This window comes from Hemitrygon akajei, chromosome 10 (genome assembly GCF_048418815.1).
Source record: "Hemitrygon akajei chromosome 10, sHemAka1.3, whole genome shotgun sequence".
Classification (NCBI taxonomy): domain Eukaryota; kingdom Metazoa; phylum Chordata; class Chondrichthyes; order Myliobatiformes; family Dasyatidae; genus Hemitrygon; species Hemitrygon akajei.
This window is the reverse complement of record NC_133133.1, coordinates 174,493,416-174,512,898: the sequence shown is the minus strand read 5'-3', so window position 1 is coordinate 174,512,898 and position 19,483 is coordinate 174,493,416. Positions and strand designations below refer to the sequence as shown.

The window sequence follows — 19,483 nt, the reverse complement described above, 5'->3', positions numbered from 1 at the left end:
ATGGGGTTGAGAGGCATAATAAATCAGCCATGATGGAATGGCGGATTGGGCTAGATGTGCCGAATGGCCTAATTCTACTCCTGTGTCTAATGTTTTTATGGTCTGGGTTAAATGCTTAGACTCCAAATGCACTCAACTACAAGCATTTACAGGAAATGACTACAGATTAGATCATTTCGATTTTAAGCAGAAATAGAATAGATTTAATATTTGTCTTTTGAGGTAAAACACGTGAATAAATCAGTTAAAATGTAGGAGAACTTGTGCAGTAGCGGGGTCATTTTCTTCCTTTTTGTCTCAGTGGTTATGTATGTTTGCAGCGGGATCATGAAGACACCGATTCGTTTGTACAGATGTCAACAAAGGTAATGATTCTGGAAATGAAAGGGTAAACGCATGAGGAACGTTTGGCAGCTCAGAGACTGTACTGGCTGGAATTTAGAAGAATGAGAGGGGATCTCATTGAAATCTATCAAATATTGCAGGACCTAGATACAGTGGATGTGGAGAGGATGTTTCCTATAGTGGAAGAGTCTAGGACTAGAGGGCACAGTCTCAAAATAGAGGGACGACCCTTTAGAACAGAGATGAGGAGGAATTTCTTTAGCCAGAGGGTGTTGATTCTGTGGAATTATTTATCACAGACAATTGTAGAGACCAGACCAAGTCATTGGGTGCATTTAAAGCGCAGTTTAATAGGTTATTGATTAGTCAGGGTGTCAAAGGTTACGGAGAGGGCCGGAGAATGGGGTTGAGAGCGATAGTAAATTAGCCATGATGAACTGGCAGAGCGGCCTCGATGGACTAAATGGTCTAATTCTGCTCCTGCCTATGTCTGTTCGTTTTATGATCACACCGATACGATTGTACAAACTTCTGTGAAGATAATCTGTCTGCAGTTAAAGAAAGGCATTGTTCAAACAAATAAAACACGAATCATGACCGGTAAACCCAGTTACGATATGGATCTGCGGGATTTATAACATTTGCAACATCATAAACTTAGTTTTAAGTTCTCTCTCTCAGTACCTTCGGAGATGGCCCAAGGAATCTCCCACCGTGTACTTGACTTTCTCCTTGAGAGTTGCAAATCCATCGAACGACATCGTTGCTGATTTGACGCGGAAGGAGTCTCCCTTCTTACTCGCCACTAATAGTGATGCTCGACAGGTCGTGTAAAGGCGCTGTCCATGGTCCTTCTGTTAGAGCAGTTGTGTGAATACCGTTCTCAGTGAGATAGTCCTCTCTCTCTCTCTCTCTCTCTCTCTCTCTCTCTCTCTCTCTCTCTCTCTCTCTCTCTCTCTCTCTCCCCTCTCTCTCTCTGTCTCCCCGCTCTCTCTCCCCCCTCTCTCCCCTCACTTTCCCCCTCTCTCTTCCTCTCGCTCTCTGTCCCTCTCTCCCCCTCTCTTTCCCTGTCCAACCAGTTGCTTTGGGAAGTTTACAGTGGGAATCCAGACAAAGTTACTCACTGGCAGGGCTCCCTACAGTTTCTGCAGTAATCAGCTGTATGGACTGTTGAGAGTCTCCGGGGGAGACCGAGCAGCAGAAAATTAGCAGGTCGCCAAAGCCCTCCCACCGCCTCTACAAAAAAAAAATAAGCCAACTGGTTCAGAAGAACTTCACCGCCGGAGATCTTGTCTACCTCCTAAATCCTTGTTACAACTCGAGATACGGGAGAGCGGAGGTGGACGGGACCTTCATTAAAAATTGACGGTGATGCAGCTCCTCTCACTGAGGCGGGTCCAGTGTGATAGCAACCCTGGCTTGTTACTCTGGTGTCCGTGTAACTGACACCCAGAATGGAAACGCGTTGTGAAATCCCACAGCCCTGAAGTGGAACGTGCATGAATCTTTTAAGACGAAGTATTGATAGAACATCTCATCGGTGTCTCAGACGCACCCAGACACTCCTCACGACAATGAATTATTTCGCAGCCGAGTCCTATCAGCCATTCCGCCCCATCACTTCCCTCGGCTGCAGTTTGTACGGGTGCGCCATGTCAATATGTAATAACAACAGCAATAATATTAATCTACAACTGGTGTCATCCCGAAGTCACTACACAACAGCATTACACAATTAGGCCTACACAGCAACATTTATGTAAATCCCCAGAAAGCCACAAAGCTAAACACCACTAGAGCAGTCTCGGAGTTCCTAACAATTGAGAAATGGGTGTGTTTGGCTGTGCCCTAGTTCAGGTTTTATCAACTTGCGCTGAGAAAAAAATATATAAAAATAATAACTTACTTCTAGAGCACTTTATACAAGCCAGTTTCATACAAACGAGATAACTGTCTTTACATTGGAATAAAGTGTAAACATGACAATAAATGACAGAGAGATGTTAGTTAAAAACAAAGTTAAATCAATAGGCTCTGAGCTGGTGTTTAGAAGTGTCAAGTGAGTCTGCATCTCTTGTGATTTTAGGTAGTGAATTCCACAGTTTAGGAGTGTAGTTCAAAACAGCTGATCTGCCAATTATTTATTTATTGTTCATTTATTAATACACAGCGCGGAACCGGCCCTTCCGGCCCCTCGAGCCGCGCCGCCAGCAACTCCCGATATAATCCCAGCCTAATCGCAGGACAATTTACAATGACCAATTAACCTACCAGCCGGTTTGCATATGGACTGTGGGAGGAAACCGGAGCACCCGAAGGAAACCCAGGCGATTACGGGGAGGACGAACAAAATCCTTATAGACAGCGGCGGGAATTGAACCCCCTCTGCTGTGCTGTAAAGTGTTAATGCCAGCAACGAGGCTGCAATGCCGCCCCACATTCTCCTCTGAGGAAGATTATTTAAATTTCTGAGACTATGGAAGAGGACCCGAGAGCCCGAGCAAGAACTCTAGGAAATGTACTGAAACTATACGTTATAATGATGACTTCGGACAGTTTATTTAAACGAATATATATTTTTAAAATTCGTACGGTGATTCGGGCAACATCTCTCAGCAGTAATCTTGATCGCGGAATCATTTAATAATGAAAGTCTTGTGTGTGAATAATTCCCCAAGATGTGGAACTGAGATATAGTGCAAGAGTTCCAGACGACAGAGCAAGACATTCTCTTTCTGCGTTCGATTCTTTTATAGACATTAAATCAGATTTTTGCCAAGAAAAAAAAATTTTTTCCTCTCGATCCAAAACAACAAAAAACAGCAATTCCCGCCCCCGCAAAATTACAAGGTGTGATGGTTAGGAGACATCTCGGAAATTAGTTCGGTAATGAAACTGTTGAAGCACTACCGATAATTGTGTTTAGAACCAACACAAAACCCTTAGTGTCAGGCCTGCCCCCGCTGACACTGCCCCGTCACTCCCGCTGACACCTCCCAGTCACTCCCGCTGACACCTCCCAGTCACTCCCGCTGACACTACCCAGTCACTCCCGCTGACACCACCCAGTCACTCCCGCTGACACCACCCAGTCACTCCCGCTGACACTACCCAGTCACTCCCGCTGACACTACCCAGTCACTCCCGCTGACACTACCCAGTCACTCCCGCTGACACCTCCCAGTCACTCCCGCTGACACCACCCAGTCACTCCCGCTGACACATCCCAGTCACTCCTGCTGACACTACCCAGTCACTCCCGCTGACACCACCCAGTCACTCCCGCTGACACCACCCAGTCACTCCCGCTGACACATCCCAGTCACTCCTGCTGACACCACCCAGTCACTCCCGCTGACACCTCCCAGTCACTCCCGCTGACACTACCCCATCACTCCCTCTGACACCTCCCAGTCACTCCCGCTGACACTACCCCATCACTCCCTCTGACACTACCCCATCACTCCCGCTGACACTACCCCATCACTCCCGCTGACACTACCCCAGTCACTCCCGCTGACACTACCCCATCACTCCCGCTGACACCTCCCAGTCACTCCCGCTGACACTACCCCATCACTCCCGCTGACACCTCCCATCACTCCCGCTGACACCTCCCATCACTCCCTCTGACACCTCCCAGTCACTCCCGCTGACACCTCCCAGTCACTCCCGCTGACACTACCCAGTCACTCCCGCTGACACCTCCCAGTCACTCCCGCTGACACTTCCCAGTCACTCCCGCTGACACTACCCCATCACTCCCGCTGACACCTCCCAGTCACTCCCGCTGACACCTCCCAGTCACTCCCGCTGACACCTCCCAGTCACTCCCGCTGACACTACCCAGTCACTCCCGCTGACACCTCCCAGTCACTCCCACTGACACCTCCCAGTCACTCCCGCTGACACTACCCCATCACTCCCGCTGACACATCCCAGTCACTCCCACTGACACCTCCCAGTCACTCCCACTGACACCTCCCAGTCACTCCCGCTGACACTACCCCATCACTCCCGCTGACACCTCCCAGTCACTCCCGCTGACACCTCCCAGTCACTCCCGCTGACACCACCCAGTCACTCCCGCTGACACCTCCCAGTCACTCCCGCTGACACCTCCCAGTCACTCCCGCTGACACTACCCAGTCACTCCCGCTGACACTACCCAGTCACTCCCGCTGACACTACCCAGTCACTCCCGCTGACACTACCCAGTCACTCCCGCTGACACCACCCAGTCACTCCCGCTGACACCTCCCAGTCACTCCCGCTGACACCTCCCAGTCACTCCCGCTGACACCTCCCAGTCACTCCCGCTGACACTACCCAGTCACTCCCGCTGACACTACCCAGTCACTCCCGCTGACACTACCCCATCACTCCCACTGACACCTCCCAGTCACTCCCGCTGACACCTCCCAGTCACTCCCGCTGACACTACCCAGTCACTCCCGCTGACACTACCCAGTCACTCCCGCTGACACCTCCCAGTCACTCCCGCTGACACCACCCAGTCACTCCCGCTGACACCTCCCATCACTCCCTCTGACACTACCCAGTCACTCCCGCTGACACCTCCCATCACTCCCTCTGACACCACCCAGTCACTCCCGCTGACACCTCCCATCACTCCCTCTGACACTACCCAGTCACTCCCGCTGACACCTCCCAGTCACTCCCGCTGACACTACCCAGTCACTCCCGCTGACACCACCCAGTCACTCCCGCTGACACCTCCCAGTCACTCCCGCTGACACCACCCAGTCACTCCCGCTGACACCTCCCAGTCACTCCCGCTGACACTGCCCCGTCACTCCCGCTGACACCTCCCAGTCACTCCCGCTGACACCACCCAGTCACTCCCGCTGACACTTCCCCATCACTCCCGCTGACACTACCCCATCACTCCCGCTGACACCTCCCAGTCACTCCCGCTGACACTACCCAGTCACTCCCGCTGACACTACCCAGTCACTCCCGCTGACACCTCCCAGTCACTCCCGCTGACACTACCCAGTCACTCCCGCTGACACTACCCAGTCACTCCCGCTGACACCACCCAGTCACTCCCGCTGACACCTCCCAGTCACTCCCGCTGACACTGCCCCGTCACTCCCGCTGACACCTCCCAGTCACTCCCGCTGACACCACCCAGTCACTCCCGCTGACACTTCCCCATCACTCCCGCTGACACTACCCCATCACTCCCGCTGACACCTCCCAGTCACTCCCGCTGACACCTCCCATCACTCCCGCTGACACCTCCCATCACTCCCGCTGACACTACCCCATCACTCCCGCTGACACTACCCAGTCACTCCCGCTGACACCTCCCAGTCACTCCCGCTGACACTACCCCATCACTCCCGCTGACACCACCCAGTCACTCCCGCTGACACTTCCCCATCACTCCCGCTGACACTACCCCATCACTCCCGCTGACACCTCCCAGTCACTCCCGCTGACACTACCCCATCACTCCCGCTGACACTACCCCATCACTCCCGCTGACACCTCCCATCACTCCCGCTGACACCTCCCATCACTCCCTCTGACACCTCCCAGTCACTCCCGCTGACACTACCCAGTCACTCCCGCTGACACCTCCCAGTCACTCCCACTGACACCTCCCAGTCACTCCCGCTGACACTACCCCATCACTCCCGCTGACACTACCCAGTCACTCCCGCTGACACCTCCCAGTCACTCCCACTGACACCTCCCAGTCACTCCCGCTGACACCTCCCATCACTCCCGCTGACACCTCCCATCACTCCCTCTGACACCTCCCAGTCACTCCCGCTGACACTACCCCATCACTCCCGCTGACACCTCCCAGTCACTCCCGCTGACACCTCCCAGTCACTCCCGCTGACACCTCCCAGTCACTCCCGCTGACACTACCCAGTCACTCCCGCTGACACCTCCCAGTCACTCCCACTGACACCTCCCAGTCACTCCCGCTGACACTACCCCATCACTCCCGCTGACACATCCCAGTCACTCCCACTGACACCTCCCAGTCACTCCCACTGACACCTCCCAGTCACTCCCGCTGACACTACCCCATCACTCCCGCTGACACCTCCCAGTCACTCCCGCTGACACCTCCCAGTCACTCCCGCTGACACCTCCCCATCACTCCCGCTGACACCTCCCAGTCACTCCCGCTGACACCACCCAGTCACTCCCGCTGACACCTCCCAGTCACTCCCGCTGACACCTCCCAGTCACTCCCGCTGACACTACCCCATCACTCCCGCTGACACTACCCCATCACTCCCGCTGACACCTCCCAGTCACTCCCGCTGACACTACCCAGTCACTCCCGCTGACACCTCCCAGTCACTCCCGCTGACACCTCCCAGTCACTCCCGCTGACACATCCCAGTCACTCCCGCTGACACTACCCCATCACTCCCGCTGACACTGCCCCGTCACTCCCGCTGACACCTCCCAGTCACTCCCGCTGACACTTCCCAGTCACTCCCGCTGACACATCCCAGTCACTCCCACTGACACCTCCCAGTCACTCCCACTGACACCTCCCAGTCACTCCCGCTGACACTACCCCATCACTCCCGCTGACACCTCCCAGTCACTCCCGCTGACACCACCCAGTCACTCCCGCTGACACCTCCCAGTCACTCCCGCTGACACTACCCAGTCACTCCCGCTGACACCTCCCAGTCACTCCCGCTGACACCTCCCCATCACTCCCGCTGACACTACCCAGTCACTCCCGCTGACACTACCCAGTCACTCCCGCTGACACTACCCCATCACTCCCGCTGACACCTCCCAGTCTCTCCCGCTGACACCACCCAGTCACTCCCGCTGACACTACCCCATCACTCCCGCTGACACCTCCCAGTCACTCCCGCTGACACCACCCAGTCACTCCCGCTGACACCTCCCAGTCACTCCCGCTGACACCTCCCAGTCACTCCCGCTGACACTTCCCATCACTCCCTCTGACACCTCCCAGTCACTCCCGCTGACACCACCCAGTCACTCCCGCTGACACCTCCCAGTCACTCCCGCTGACACCTCCCAGTCACTCCCGCTGACACTTCCCATCACTCCCTCTGACACCTCCCAGTCACTCCCGCTGACACCTCCCAGTCACTCCCGCTGACACTTCCCATCACTCCCTCTGACACCTCCCAGTCACTCCCGCTGACACTACCCCATCACTCCCGCTGACACCTCCCAGTCACTCCCGCTGACACCACCCAGTCACTCCCGCTGACACCTCCCAGTCACTCCCGCTGACACCTCCCAGTCACTCCCGCTGACACTTCCCATCACTCCCTCTGACACCACCCAGTCACTCCCGCTGACACTACCCAGTCACTCCCGCTGACACTACCCAGTCACTCCCGCTGACACTACCCAGTCACTCCCGCTGACACCACCCAGTCACTCCCGCTGACACCTCCCAGTCACTCCCGCTGACACTACCCCATCACTCCCGCTGACACTACCCAGTCACTCCCGCTGACACTACCCAGTCACTCCCGCTGACACTACCCCATCACTCCCGCTGACACTACCCAGTCACTCCCGCTGACACCTCCCGTCACTCCCGCTGACACTACCCAGTCACTCCCGCTGACACTACCCAGTCACTCCCGCTGACACTACCCAGTCACTCCCGCTGACACCTCCCATCACTCCCTCTGACACTTCCCAGTCTCTCCCGCTGACACCTCCCATCACTCCCTCTGACACTACCCAGTCACTCCCGCTGACACTGCCCAGTCTCTCCCGCTGACACCTCCCATCACTCCCTCTGACACTGCCCAGTCACTCCCGCTGACACCTCCCAGTCACTCCCGCTGACACTACCCCGTCACTCCCGCTGACACCTCCCAGTCACTCCCGCTGACACCACCCAGTCACTCCCGCTGACACTACCCCGTCACTCCCGCTGACACCTCCCAGTCACTCCCGCTGACACTACCCCGTCACTCCCGCTGACACCTCCCAGTCACTCCCGCTGACACCACCCAGTCACTCCCGCTGACACCTCCCAGTCACTCCCGCTGACACTACCCCATCACTCCCGCTGACACCTCCCAGTCACTCCCGCTGACACCTCCCAGTCACTCCCGCTGACACTGCCCAGTCACTCCCGCTGACACCTCCCAGTCACTCCCGCTGACACTACCCCATCACTCCTGCTGACACCTCCCAGTCACTCCCGCTGACACCTCCCAGTCACTCCCGCTGACACCACCCAGTCACTCCCGCTGACACCTCCCAGTCACTCCCGCTGACACTTCCCAGTCACTCCCGCTGACACCTCCCATCACTCCCTCTGACACTACCCAGTCACTCCCGCTGACACCTCCCAGTCACTCCTGCTGACACCACCCAGTCACTCCCGCTGACACCTCCCAGTCACTCCTGCTGACACCACCCAGTCACTCCCGCTGACACTACCCAGTCACTCCCGCTGACACTACCCAGTCACTCCCGCTGACACCTCCCAGTCACTCCCGCTGACACCACCCAGTCACTCCCGCTGACACTACCCAGTCACTCCCGCTGACACCTCCCAGTCACTCCCGCTGACACTACCCAGTCACTCCCGCTGACACCTCCCAGTCACTCCTGCTGACACTACCCAGTCACTCCCGCTGACACCTCCCAGTCACTCCTGCTGACACCACCCAGTCACTCCCGCTGACACTACCCAGTCACTCCCGCTGACACTACCCAGTCACTCCCGCTGACACCTCCCAGTCACTCCCGCTGACACTACCCAGTCACTCCCGCTGACACCTCCCAGTCACTCCCTCTGACACCTCCCAGTCACTCCCGCTGACACATCCCAGTCACTCCCGCTGACACTACCCCATCACTCCCTCTGACACCTCCCAGTCACTCCCGCTGACACTACCCAGTCACTCCCGCTGACACTTCCCAGTCACTCCCTCTGACACTACCCCATCACTCCCGCTGACACCTCCCAGTCACTCCCGCTGACACCTCCCAGTCACTCCCGCTGACACTACCCAGTCACTCCCGCTGACACCTCCCATCACTCCCTCTGACACTACCCAGTCACTCCCGCTGACACTACCCAGTCACTCCCGCTGACACCTCCCAGTCACTCCCGCTGACACTACCCAGTCACTCCCGCTGACACCTCCCAGTCACTCCCGCTGACACTACCCAGTCACTCCCGCTGACACCTCCCAGTCACTCCTGCTGACACTACCCAGTCACTCCCGCTGACACCTCCCAGTCACTCCCGCTGACACTACCCAGTCACTCCCGCTGACACTTCCCAGTCACTCCCGCTGACACATCCCAGTCACTCCCGCTGACACCTCCCAGTCACTCCCGCTGACACTACCCAGTCACTCCCGCTGACAGTACCCAGTCCACACACGCTGACACCTCCCAGTCCACACACGCTGACACCTCCCAGTCCACACACTCAGACACCTCCCAGTCCGCACATGTTGACACTACCCAGTCACTCCCGCTGACACTACCCAGTCACTCCCGCTGACAGTACCCAGTCCACACAAGCTGACACCTCTCAGTCCACACACTCGGACACCTCCCAGTCCACACACTCGGACACCTCCCAGTCCGCACATGCTGACACTACCCAGTCACTCCCGCTGACACCTCCCAGCCTGCACATACCAGCATCTCCCAGTCTCCACCCAGTTGATAGGATTCACCAGCCACTCATTCCAGACTCATCACCTGCAGCCTATTTAAACCCATTTCACATCCACGGTCCTTGTTCACTCATTGAACCAGCTGGACTCAACCAGTTGCTCCGAGCTTTCCTTCTTCCTGCCTAAAGCTGACCTTGTTGCCTGGTGTGTTTCGTTTCTGTTCTCTCTTGTTTTGTGGCCCATTGTGGCTTATGTTGAAGTCTATTATTAAAGTTATCTTTCATCACTGAATGTTCTCCACAGCTCTGCTTTTGGGTCAAGCCTCCTCTATGCTTCTTGACACCTAGTAGGTCGGCCAGCATCTGTAGAGGGAAATGAACAGTCAGTGTTTTTTGGGCTGAGACCGTTCAACTGTCCATTTGCTTCCACAGATGCTGCCTGCTCGCTAAGTTCCTCTGGCACTTAGTGTGCTGCTCCAGAGCATCTCTCGCCATTTGTCTCTTGAATGTTCTTCAGGACCAGATTTTTTAAATATACATTTATTATAAACTCAAACCACTACAGTACTGTTGCATAATGACATTACAAACAAAAGCCAGACAAATCAAGACTAACAGACTAAGCTAACACATTCCCATCCTTATCGACGGTGGCACTTATCACTGCTGTCATACTTTGGTGTTAGCACCAGGAGCGGATGGAGTCCTTCAGCTTCCAACGTTCCTCCTCCCCTCATTATTTATTGATTATTTTCATCTGTATTTTGTTATAGTTACAGTGAACCTGTGACACTGAATTGTTTCTCTTTTTAAGTTCCCTCTGTTTAGTTGGTCTTTGAACAGTCTTGAGTTTACCTACTGTGTGTGAGTGCTGGTTCTCGTGTTCTCTACGAACCAATCCACAAGTAAAGACTCTTCATTCTTCATCCTCGTCTTTAGTCCCCTCTACACCTGGGTCCACCTGGTGTATGTCTTTCTGATTGTCTGTGGGTTAAAGATAACTACCCTAGTTCTACCCAGCTTGGCAACCACCCCTTGTTATACTCACAGTGTCCAACAATTCTGAGACACTTCCACTTTGCCCGTGAATGCCAGGTATTATTCTCCCATAACTACCTGAGCCCTGTACATTGCCAGTTAGTCAGCCCGGATGAACCCTCCGCTGTCCATCTCCAGGACCCATGGATAGCTGTCATAGCTGTCCCAGGAGCAGGTTAACTAGGACATATTCTCTCTCTCTCCCCTCCCCTCTCTCCACCTCCCCCACTCCCCCTCCATTCTCCCCTCCTTCTCCTTCCCCCTCTCTCCCCCTCTTTCTCTCCCCCTGCCCCTCCCTCTCCCTCTACCCCTTTCTCACCTCTCTCTCCCCTCCTCCTTACAGGATGACCAAAGAGAAAGAGGATGGAGCTGAAATCAAGTCAAATTCAATGTCTTTTAACTACTTGCATGTATGTTATAATGCATGTAACCAAGTAATGTATATAAAAATGAGATAACCTTTCTCTGAACCAAGGTGTAAATCACAGTAGTAAACATAACACACAACAACTTATGAAGGTAAGGATAAACTCTGGAGATGAATCACACATAAATAACAAACTAAAATGCATTAATATTAAATATTTTAAGGCATGGAACAAATTAACTGGTGACACTTCGAATACGATTCGACAGGGAGTTCAGAAGCCTAATGGACTGAGGGAAGAAACTGTTCCCATCCTGACCGTTCTTGTCTTTATGCATCGGAGCCTCCTGCCTGATGGTAGAAAGTCAAAGAGGATGCTGGATGGATGAGTGGGATCCTTCATAATACTAAGGGCCCTGCGTACGCAGTGCTCCTGATAAATGACCCTGATGGACATTGGGAGACCCCCATAATCCTCTCAGCTACTCTCAGTTCTTGGTAGGGACCTGCTCAGCTGCTCCCATACCAGATGGAGATGCAACTTGCCAGGATGCTCTCAATGGTGCTCCTGTAAAACACAGTTAATATAGGAGAACGGAGCCTTGCTTGCCTCAATCTTCTTAGGAAGTGGAGGCATTTTTGTGCCTTCTTGTGCCTTCTGTCGTGTCACCCACAGCTTGATGACCTGGTTTGAGCTGGATCCTGCGGTACAGTCGTGTGTCAGCAGTGTGAACAGCAGCGGGCTGAGCACACAGCCCTGGGGAGCGCCGGTGCTCAGAGTAATGGGGCCGGAGACGTTGCTACCCACACGGACTGACTGTGGCCTTGCTGTTAACAAGTCCAGTATCCAACTGCAGAGGGAGGTACTGAGACCCTATGTGGACAGTTTCCCCACCAGTTTCTGGGGTATGATGGTGTTGAACGCTGAACTGAAGTCTATAAACAGCAGTCTGGCATATGAGACCCCATTTTCCACGGGGGACAGGACAGAGTGCAGGGCAGAGGCTATTGCATCATCAGTGGATCGATTTGAGCGATAAGCGAACTGGAAAGGTCCAACGTAGCTGGGAGAAAGGCTTTAATGTGCTCCATCACCAGCCGCCCAATGTGCAAGGGGAGAGCATCTTTGTAAATGGACTTCCATTCGGAACCACCCTGGTTGATAGGCCGAACTTCTCTGGGTCAGTCCGCCTCCTCTCCTGTCTGCTGCCCTCTTCTGATGACAGTGCTCTTTACACCAGTATATCAGATCTCAGTTTGAGTTTACTGCCTTTTGTACAAGAACGTCTCTGCTGCGGTGCATCTGTCAAGGCTTGAGGAGGCTTGACCCAAAAGCAGAGCAGAGGAAACGATTCAGCGGTAAACCATAACTTTAATAATAAACAACAAGATCCCAAGCCACAAAACAAGCGAGAACAGAAACTAAACACAACAGGCAACAGGTAAACTTTTGGCAGCGAGAGGGAAAACTCAGAGCAACTGGTTGTGGTTGGAGGAGTGAACAGGGTCTGTGTGTGAGAACTGGGGTTAAATAGGCTGCCGGTGATGAGTCTGGAATGAGCGGCTGGTGAATCCTGTGAGCTGGGTGTAGACTGACACTTGGCGGTATGTTCAGGTTGGGAGGTGACAGCAGGAGCAAGGCTGACAGCACATGACCTCAAATGAGTAGTGTTTACTAGAAAAACATAAATTAAATATAGTTTTTACAAAAAGAAAATACAGAAAGTTATGGTTACAGCCCAGTCCATCACAGGCAAATCCCTCCTCACCATTGAGCACATCACCAAGGGCCGCCACCATTCAGGGCATGCTCTCATCCCACTTTGACTATCAGGCAGGAAGTAGAGGAGCCTTAGGCCCCACACTATCAGCTCAGGAACGGTTATTACCCTACAACCATCAGGCTCCTGAGCCAGAATGAATAACTTCACTCACCTCAACTCTGAATGGGTTCCACGACCTAGAGACTTACTTTCAAGGACTCTACAACTCATCTTCTCAACATTTAAATTTATTACTGTAATTACGTTTTGCTTCTTCTGTTCATTAGTCGTTTGTCAGACTTCATTTGTGTATAATTTGTAGAATGTAGAGTGCCCTCCTGCTTCAAAATATCCACCATTGTTCCTGTACCTAAAAAGACCAGGATAACATGTCTGAACGACTGGCGTCCTGTCTCACTCACCTCAATAATAAACAAATGCTTTGAGAGGTTGGTCAAGGATTACATCTGCAGCTTGCTATCACCCACACTGGACCCTACAATTCGCCAACTGACAAAACCGATCGACAGATGACGAAATACACACCGTCCTTACACATCTGGAGAAGAAGGATGCTTACGTGAGAATGCTGTTCTTGGACTACAGTTCAGCACTCAACTCCTTAATTCCCTCCAGGCTATTGGCTACTGGCTACCGGCTACCAGCTACCGGCTACCATAGATGAGTTCTGTGAGTGAGTCTGGAAGTCATCCTGGACTGAGCTCCCTTCTGATCCCTTGCCTCTGTCGGGTAAGCCAGGCTGGACTGCCGTTGCCCGGTGGGGGACTCTGACCCTTACTATCCCTTGCCTCTGTCGGGTAAGCCAGGCTGGACTGCCATTGTCCGGCGGGGGACTCTGCCCCTTCTGATCCTTCGCCTCTGATGGGTTGTGCCCAGCGACCTGTCCAGGCCCCTGTGTCCTGCCTGGGAGGTCCAGGCCCTGCCCAAGAGTTCTGCTGCCTGCTTGGTGGGGGGGGGGGGGCTATCCTCCCAGCATTCCTAGTTCCAAGAACCCATCCTTGAGACCCCAGCCTCAAGTCTAGCCTTGAGACTATCTCTGAACTCCAGGATCACCTCGAACGCCACGTCCCTCACGCACGCCACGGTCTCCACACCTTGTCCTATCCTTTAGCTGTTCCTGTCCTGCCCCTAGTGCTTCAGTGCCTGTGTCCTGCATTTGGGTCCAGTCTCACGCCCTTTATGACAGATTGTCCTGTTGTACATACTATTTATGATAAATTACTATAAATTACACATTTAGATGGAGATATAATGTAAAGATTTTTATTCCTCATGTATATGAGGGATGTAAGTAATAAAGTCAATTCAATTCAAAATATCTATTGTATTTCTTTATTTTCATGTAATTGCCTGTAAGTAAAATTAATCTCAGGGTTGTTAATGGTGACATATATGTACTTTGATAATAATTTTTACTTTGAACTCTCTCGCCATTTGCAAATCGACATGATGTAACAGCCCGAATGCCACCTGTAACTGGTCAACCCGCCAGTGTTACCATAGAGTCATAGAATTATACAACCCGGGAACTTTTAGCCCATCCCCTGCTGACCAGGATGCCTACGTGAGATAGTCCCATCTTCCTGCATTTGGCCCACGTCCCAGTAGTGTTATTAAACTGGGAAGTGATTCAGTTGCATTTGTTTATCACGTGACATCAGAACTTACAATGAAATGTGTTGTTTGCTTTAACAGTGAACATAGCCTAATGATCCACAGTCACTGCACATTTCAGCACCAACATGGCATCCCCACAATGCTTGGGCAAACGATACAGAAAATAAGTAACAAAACAACAACAGCAAAACAAGCCCCTTTCCTCCCACTCACCCACCCACCCACATTCATCCCCAGGCAGGCCGTCTTTGACCTCCAGCCTCCAGTCCTGGGCCTGGACTTCCCCAGTGGACTGGCAGAGTGTGCAGAGAAGATTTACAAGGATGCTGGAAGGACTTGGGGGACTGTTACAGGAAAAGATGAGACCGGTTACAGCTTTATTCCCTAGATGGTAAGGGGTGACCTTGATTCTGATGTATAGAATGACGAGCAATCTTCCCTGTAATTTGTAATAACCAGTGTGCGCAAAAATCTTGTGCTGTGAAATCTTTGCCCAGAGACAACATGCGCGCTCTGACTATTTAAGCGGAAGTAAACCTGAAGCTATTCTAAGCCATACCGCTTTAAATGAATTAGCAATTCTTTTACACTTCACACCCTCTGCCTCTTTGAAATTTGACAAAGTGAATAAATAACTTCAATAAAAACTGTATAAATAAGCCAGTTCTAAAATCTGCAGACAAATTATCGCAAACTCCACTTTGTCAACACTGTCCGCCACAGAGACTGGAAAAGGAAATGTGACTGTGTACGATCGTGAAATATGCTCGACATGCCCATGAGGTGGAGGGTGACAGCCTTCTGTGCACTAGTAGCAAAGATGTGTGCGCACACATCGGCGCACACTGGCACACACTCGCACACACTGGCACACACCGGTACACACCGGCGCACACTGGCACACACCCGCACACACCCGCACACACTGGCACACACCGGCACACACCCACACACACCCGCACACACTCGCACACACCGGCACACACCCGCACACACTCGCACACACCGGCGCACACTGGCGCACACCGGCACACACCCGCACACTGGCACACACCAGCACACACCGGCACACACTGGCACACACCGGCACACACCCGCACACTGGCACACACCAGCACACACCGGCGCACACTGGCGCACACCGGCACACACCCGCACACTGGCACACACCGGCACACACTGGCACACACCGGCACACACCCGCACACACTCGCACACACCCGCACACACCGGCACACACCGGCACACACTGGCGCACACCGGCACACACCGGCACACACCTTAGAGGGAACAATGACCATGAGAGGCACAGATGGAGTCTTTTCTCCTAAAGTTGTCATAATGGGTGTGTAGTGGGAATGAGCTCCCACTACCCATTAAATGCTCCCAACCACATGCATCTCAAATAGCCTGACAACTAAGCCTGGCGGAACAGGAGAAGGGACAAATGGGGCTCGTCAGCTGCGGTTGGTAGCTCATCTAAGAACAGGAAAACTCTGAGCTCAAGCCTCTGCTGACTAGCGGCTTACCCACTCATGGGGAAGGCTTCGGGAGTAAATCCACTATCTGTGGATGTGCTTGGGGCTGCCAGCAAGTGTCACCGTGCTTCCAGCGTCAACATAGCATATCCACAACTTACTAACCCAAAATGTATGTCTGTGCACTTCGGGAGGGAAGCCTGGAAGATCCTTGTAGACAGCAGTGGGAATTGAACCCGGGTCGCTGGTACTGTAAAGCACTGTGTCACTGTGCCATCCCTTCTGCAGAAGGGCAGCAGTGGGATACAGGATAATAATTTAAAAATAAAATAAAGATTTTAATAATAAATAGACAGATTGCTAAAGAGAGATAGATAGATAAATCTTCTTCATGTGCCTTACGCGTTACACGCTTGGGCGATCATGGCTCTCCACATCGAACGATCCCTGCAGCGTCAATGATAACTTGCACATTTAGATTTGTTAGTTCTTTCACTGTGTCCATATATTTAAATACTGTAAATAAATAAAACATTTTAGGAAAAGTTTCTTCCCCACTACCATCAGATTACTGGAGATACGGTGAACTCATGAACAGTACCTCGGTTTGATTGTTTTCTTTTTGCACAATTACTTAATTTAATTTTTATATATACTGTATATAGTGGAATGCGGTTAATTGGGATACATTGGGACCAGTACTCTTTGGCTCAATTAGCTGAAGTTTCATGACAATAGTTATGAAACCACTACAAAACTACCATTTAACTGAGTAACAAATTATGTACTTAAATGAAATAGAGAACAACTGGAATGATACAAATGCTAAAACAGCACTATAAAACAGTGTATTCATTCCTATAATTTATCGATGGAGGAATTCATCCTGAGTATGGGGTGTCCAGGGAGGGGTAGCACCACTGGTGAAGGAGCTTTTCCTGTCCATTCTGGGGCAACTCACCCACCTTGGGTCCCCACTGGACACTCAGTTCTCACCTGTGGCTCCAAGTAGCTGTTTGCATGTGACAGCGACCCCACCCCAGAACACCGCTTTGAACAGGTGGGTTAAACCAGGTGAAGGTAGCCATGGGCCCCATACCCCACTGAGACAGGGATATGACTGTCCTAGCATGCAGAGGTATATGCAGGAATTTAAGGTGGAGGGTTATATGGGAGGCAGGGTTTAAGGGTCAGCACAACATTGTGGGCCGAATGGACTGTACTGTGCTGTATTGTTCTATGTTCTATGTTCAAAGTCAACAATAGCAGACTGGATAAATGAGATCACCAGCAACATCTAACGTCCAGAAAAGCAGTTCAAGGAGAATAAAGGTTATGACGAGGCACAGAAGAAGTCATGGTCGTCCGCTGCAGCCAAGGAGGGCTCCAGTTTGTGATACACAGACTTCCAATGTTAAGCAAACAGAACTGCTCCACTGCAATGGCTTTTCCACTTTGAAAATCCCCCCTCATAGTTTCACTGTCATTGTTGGATCTGACAGACAACCAACATACTGCCATGCTTTTTAATTGACTGTGACTGAGCCGAATTAGTGCAGATGCTGGAAATCCGAGTAACACACACAAAATGCTGGAGGAACACGACAGGCCTGGCAGCATCTATGGCAAAGAGCAGAGACGATGTTTCAGGCCGAGACCCTTCAACAGGATGCAAAATTAGCGCAGACACCTCATGCAGATAATGGAATGGCCTTCATACAATGCTCTCAATGATTGCATCCTTCAAATCTTTATATTCATTATAACATTCAAGATGATTATCAATACCTTCAAATTCCTCATAGTTACTAATGTGTTGAAGTAGTGAAGTCATTTAATTTTCACTCCTGGCCATTTCTGGCATCTCCAAGCCTGAAAGCTTGAAGCCACAGTGAGCAAGTTGTCTCACTGCTTATTTCCCACCAACCATCCGTGACAAAAATCACTGCTTTTTGAACACAAACACACACAACTGACGCTATTTAAAAACTCACACACAACATGCTGGAGGAACTCAGCAGGTCGGGCAGCATACGTGGAAATGAACAGTCAATGTTTCGGGCCAAGACAAAGGGTCTCCACCCGAAACGTTGACTGTTCGGTTCCACGGATGCTGCCCGACCTGCTGAGTTCCTCCAGCGTGTTGCTTTGACCCCAGCATCTGTAGAGTATTTTGTGTTTGCTATTTAAAAACTGTTTGCTCTGATCATCATGTAGTCTCTTATGACCACACAAGTTCATGCAACTGACACTAGTTAGAAACTGTTTGTGAACAGTCAGCTGTCCCAATTAAGCAGCATAGTGTGCCAAATAAATGGGGGATTCCCAGCTATTTTCTCAATTTAGGAGATTGAGAGGGGATCTGATTGCAACATATAAGATTATTAAGGGATTGGACAAGATAGAGGCAGGAAATATGTTCCAGATACTGGGAGAGTCCAGTACCAGAGGGCATGGTTTGAGAATAAAGGGTAGGTCATTTAGGACAGAGTTAAGGAAAAACTTCTTCTCCCAGAGAGTTGTGGGGTCTGGAATGCACTGCCTCGGAAGGCAGTGGAGGCCAATTCTCTGGATGCTTTCAAGAAGGAGCTAGATAGGTATCTTATGGATAGGGGAACCAAGGGATATGGGGACAAGGCAGGAACCGGGTATTGATAGTAGATGATCAGCCATGATCTCAAAATGGCGGTGCAGGCTTGAAGGGCCGAATGGTCTACTTCGGCACCTATTGTCTATTGTCTAATTAATTTTCATTCCTTATGAGTTGTCCCAAATGAACTGCTGGCCCAATTAACCGGAATGCACATATATCTTTCTTATTGCAATCTATAGTTTTTTAATGATGTATTGCATTGTACAGCTGTTGCGAAAGAACAAATTTCACGGCATATGTCAGTGATATTAAACCTGATTCTCATTCTGATCCTGATAGATAGAGGTGGAAAGGAACCGGGGGTCGGGGGGGGGGAGGGGTGGAGCGGAACCGGAGTCAGGGGGAGAGAGGGGAGGAAAGGGATCAGGGGTCAGGTAAATAGATGGATAAATAAACAAATAGGTATACATAGAATCACAGATAGTCAGAGAGATATAGATAGATGGATAGACAGATAGATAGTTAAACAGACTGATAGATGGATAAACGATCAGTGTTAAGGTAGGCAGAGCAGTGACAGATGGAATTTAATTCTGATGAGTGAGAAACAGTGAA

At 51.7% G+C, this 19,483-nt stretch overlaps 1 protein-coding gene across 1 annotated transcript in view; it reads right to left on the bottom strand.

Moving 5' to 3' along the window:
- slc17a8 (solute carrier family 17 member 8) overlaps nucleotides 1-1,187 on the bottom strand; it is an 82,929-nt gene extending 81,742 nt beyond the window's left edge. The window contains exon 1 of the mRNA XM_073059782.1: nucleotides 1,030-1,187. Coding sequence (XP_072915883.1) covers nucleotides 1,030-1,106 — 77 coding nt within the window. The 5' untranslated portion in view covers nucleotides 1,107-1,187. The remainder of the gene's footprint in view (nucleotides 1-1,029) is intronic.
- Between the last annotated feature and the right edge of the window lie 18,296 nt (nucleotides 1,188-19,483).